General features: G+C 57.7%; 1 protein-coding gene across 1 annotated transcript; it reads left to right on the top strand.

Annotated features, from left to right (window-relative positions):
• The first annotated feature begins 210 nt into the window (after nucleotides 1-210).
• On the top strand, nucleotides 211-2,614 carry ACTA1 (actin alpha 1, skeletal muscle). Its single transcript, XM_072331483.1, has 7 exons — nucleotides 211-357; nucleotides 471-611; nucleotides 728-1,052; nucleotides 1,190-1,351; nucleotides 1,570-1,761; nucleotides 1,867-2,048; nucleotides 2,199-2,614. The coding sequence occupies exons 2-7, from the start codon at nucleotides 483-485 to the stop codon at nucleotides 2,340-2,342; spliced, it is 1,134 nt and encodes a 377-aa protein (XP_072187584.1). The 5' UTR covers nucleotides 211-357; nucleotides 471-482; the 3' UTR covers nucleotides 2,343-2,614.
• The last annotated feature ends 1,262 nt before the right edge of the window (nucleotides 2,615-3,876 follow it).

The following is a 3,876-nucleotide window of genomic DNA, read 5'->3' on the forward strand; positions in this document are numbered from 1 at the left end:
CTCTCCCGGCTCCCGCGCAGCCCCGGGAGAGGCCCCCACCGCTTCGTCCTTAACGGGCCCGGCGGTGCCGGGGGATTATTTCGGCCCCGGCCCCGGGGGGGGCCCGGCAGACGCTCCTTATACGGCCCGGCCTCGCTCACCTGGGCCGCGGCCAGGAGCGCCTTCTTTGGGCAGCGCCGGGCCGGGGCCGCGCCGGGCCCGACACCCAAATATGGCGACGGCCGGGGCCGCATTCCTGGGGGCCGGGCGCCGCTCCCGCCCGCCTCGATAAAAGGCTCCGAGGCCGGCGGCGGCCCACGAGCTACCCGGAGGAGCGGGAGGCGTCTCTGCCAGCGGCCCGACGCGCAGTCAGCACAGGTAGGTGGGCGCCGCGCCGTGCCGTGCCGCCCGGCGTCCCTTCGCGGGGCCGTCGTGTGGGCCCTCCGTGGGCCCCGCCGTCACCCTGAGCCTCACGGCCCCGTGCCCCGCAGACAGCCGGCAACATGTGTGACGAGGACGAGACCACCGCGCTCGTGTGCGACAACGGCTCCGGCCTGGTGAAGGCTGGCTTCGCCGGGGATGACGCCCCCAGGGCCGTGTTCCCCTCCATCGTGGGCCGTCCCCGCCACCAGGTACGATATCGGCCCCCTCGGGGCTTCCTGTGGGGGTCTCTCGGCCCCGTGTGTGGATCGGGGATGCGTTGCTGCCCACGGAGAGGTTGCTGAGCCCCCGTTTTCCTCTCCTGCAGGGTGTCATGGTGGGTATGGGTCAGAAGGACTCCTACGTAGGAGATGAAGCTCAGAGCAAGAGAGGTATCCTCACCCTGAAATACCCCATTGAACACGGCATCATCACAAACTGGGACGACATGGAGAAGATCTGGCACCACACCTTCTACAATGAGCTCCGTGTGGCCCCTGAGGAGCACCCCACCCTGCTCACTGAGGCCCCCCTTAATCCCAAAGCCAACCGTGAAAAGATGACCCAAATCATGTTTGAGACCTTCAACGTGCCCGCCATGTATGTGGCCATCCAGGCTGTGCTGTCCCTGTATGCCTCTGGCCGTACCACCGGTGAGTGTGGACATCCCAATGGACCCTTGTCCCCAAGGACACCCGGGACCGGTCCTCTCTGCAGTCACCAGCTGCTCTGCCCCAGCTCAGGTCTGTTTGTGGGCTGCCCCTCAGATGGCTGCTCTTTGTTTTCACAGGTATTGTGCTGGACTCCGGCGATGGTGTGACACACAACGTCCCCATCTATGAAGGGTATGCCCTGCCCCATGCCATCATGCGCTTGGATCTGGCCGGCCGTGACCTCACTGACTACCTGATGAAGATCCTGACTGAGCGTGGCTATTCCTTTGTCACCACAGGTAAGCGCCTCCTCCAAAATGTCTCCCCACCTTCCCAACTCTCGCACATCAAGGAATGCTGCAGCCTCTTGCTGCGCTGCAAGCCCTGGTAGTGCTCCCTGTTGGGCATTTGCTTGTGGCTTGTGGTCTGGAGACCCAGCAGACCAGTGGAGGAGTTGCGAGTGTTTCCTATTCTTTCCCCTCCTTGCAATCACTCACGACTTTGCTCCCCCTGACAGCTGAACGTGAGATTGTCCGTGACATCAAGGAGAAGCTGTGCTATGTGGCTCTGGACTTTGAGAACGAGATGGCCACCGCTGCCTCCTCCTCCTCCCTGGAGAAGAGCTATGAGCTGCCTGATGGGCAGGTCATCACCATCGGCAATGAGCGTTTCCGCTGCCCAGAAACCCTCTTCCAGCCTTCCTTCATTGGTGCGTGCCCCCCTTCCAGCTCCTCCCCTGCCAGCTCTCTGCTCTCTCCTGGCGCAGAGCTCCTGCTTAGCACTTAGCTCATGCCTGCACTTCTTCTGCCCCCAGGTATGGAGTCCGCAGGGATCCATGAGACAACCTACAACAGCATCATGAAATGCGACATCGACATCAGGAAGGACCTGTATGCCAACAACGTCATGTCTGGGGGTACCACCATGTACCCAGGTATTGCTGACCGCATGCAAAAGGAGATCACAGCCCTGGCCCCCAGCACAATGAAGATCAAGGTAAGGCTTGAGCATCGAGGACCTGTACACAAGTCTCCAGGAGCAGCCTTCTGTGGTCCTCCTGTGAACAGTGTGTGGGGCAGCATGTCCCCAATGGCACCTGTGGTGTGGCTGCAAGCGTGCTGATCTCGTCTCTCTTGGCTTTCCTAGATCATTGCCCCACCTGAGCGCAAGTACTCTGTCTGGATCGGTGGCTCCATCTTGGCCTCCCTGTCCACCTTCCAGCAGATGTGGATCACAAAGCAGGAGTATGATGAAGCCGGCCCATCCATTGTCCACCGTAAATGCTTCTAAACATGTTTACATGATCACTTTGCCAACCACACTCAGGATGACAACCTTGTAGGTTCCAGGCCGCTGAGGACCTGCACCAGCCATGCGACTTTCTATTTTGTAACAATTTCTGGTTACTGTTGCTGCAAAGCTCCATGTGACACAGTGTATGTAAAGTGTACATAAATTAATTTATTTTACCTCGTTTTGTTTGTTTTTAAAACCAATGCCCTGTGGAAGGAAACACAAAACTTCAAGAAGCATTAAATCATCAGTCATTCTGTCACACCCCTAACGCAGTTGTTTCTGTCATCATTTCCCTGGGCTCTTCCATCTCTCGCTGACCTGGGGCTGGGGCTGGGAGCAGGGGTTGGCGGGGCTCTCCAGGGAGAGATGGCATGGGGACGGTGATGGGATCCTGCCTTGGGGGGGGGGGGGCTTCACCCTGCTGTGGGCTGCACGGAGCTCACTTGTGCGGAGGGCAGCTTGGGATGTCCAGGATCTGGGCTCCCACTGCACCGTGTTTCTCCCATGCCCAGTAGGGAAAGGGTTACGAGCACTACTCATTCTCAGCTTGTGAAAGATTTTGTTGGGCTCAGCCTGCCAGAGCAGTAGCCAGGCATGCCTGAGCAGCTCCGAGCTGTGATGGACAGAGGCACGGCCACAGCTGAGGCCAGGTGGCAGGCACAGGTTAAATTAAGAGCTTTCCACTCCGCTTATGGAAAGCCCTCCTGCACTCAGCCTGTCCCCAGGGCTGGGGGCAGCCAGGGCCACTTCCTCACCCCACCTGACACACAGGGCTTTGCCTGCACAGCCAGGACCTCCTGTGGCTACAGACTTGTGGGTTCCCTGTGCCTGAGTGCCCAGAGGGCTCTCCCTGCCTGCCCTTCTGGCCCCAGTGACACTGTAGGTGCTGTAGGTACCTATCTGCCTCCTCTTAGATGGCCCTGGCAGGAAGGCTGTACTTGGTTTGGGGTTGTTGTTTTACATCACCACTGCAGTGGAGATGGCACTGCTGGAAGAAAAGATGATTTTCAACTGAACTTCCAATCCAGGGAGGTTGTTGCTCTACTGTGATGGTGCTGTGATGGTGCTGTGTTCTTTCTCATTGTGATGATTTTGCTCTCGTGTGTGAATAAATACACTTTACAATAACAACCCAGCCTCCAAAGGGAATCTCTGCAGGAAGAGACACTGCCTGGTACTGTGCAGCCCTACATGCCTCAAACTGAATGGCTGGGACTGGCTGGGAGAGCAGGATTACATCCTTTCTTAAAAAGACATACAGAAGGCAGTTCATGACCTTGTTGTATTTACCATTTACGTGTCGTTGTTCAGTAGTACATATTTCTACAAGGCTATGGAGAGCTATTTACCCAACCTTTGCTTCTGATCCTCTGATATTTCTTAAGAACTTCATCATCCTCCCTGCTCTGGGACCAGTGCTGCTGACAGGAGGGAGAGGATCATCAGGGCCAGCATCCTCAGCATCTAGGGATGTGTGCTATGTGTGATGGTGACACTTTAGAGAACTGCTTTGTTTCCCCAGGTTTTT

This window comes from Excalfactoria chinensis, chromosome 3 (genome assembly GCF_039878825.1).
Source record: "Excalfactoria chinensis isolate bCotChi1 chromosome 3, bCotChi1.hap2, whole genome shotgun sequence".
In the NCBI taxonomy this organism is placed as follows: Eukaryota; Metazoa; Chordata; class Aves; order Galliformes; family Phasianidae; genus Excalfactoria; species Excalfactoria chinensis.

Excerpts from the sequence above, each read along its gene's own strand:
- ACTA1 (XM_072331483.1), top strand. The coding sequence starts at position 483 with ATGTGTGACGAGGACGAGACCACCGCGCTCGTGTGCGACAACGGCTCC. Across the intron at positions 1,352-1,569 it reads CTATTCCTTTGTCACCACAG|CTGAACGTGAGATTGTCCGT; the intron begins GTAAGCGCCTCC and ends TCCCCCTGACAG. Across the intron at positions 2,049-2,198 it reads CCAGCACAATGAAGATCAAG|ATCATTGCCCCACCTGAGCG; the intron begins GTAAGGCTTGAG and ends TGGCTTTCCTAG.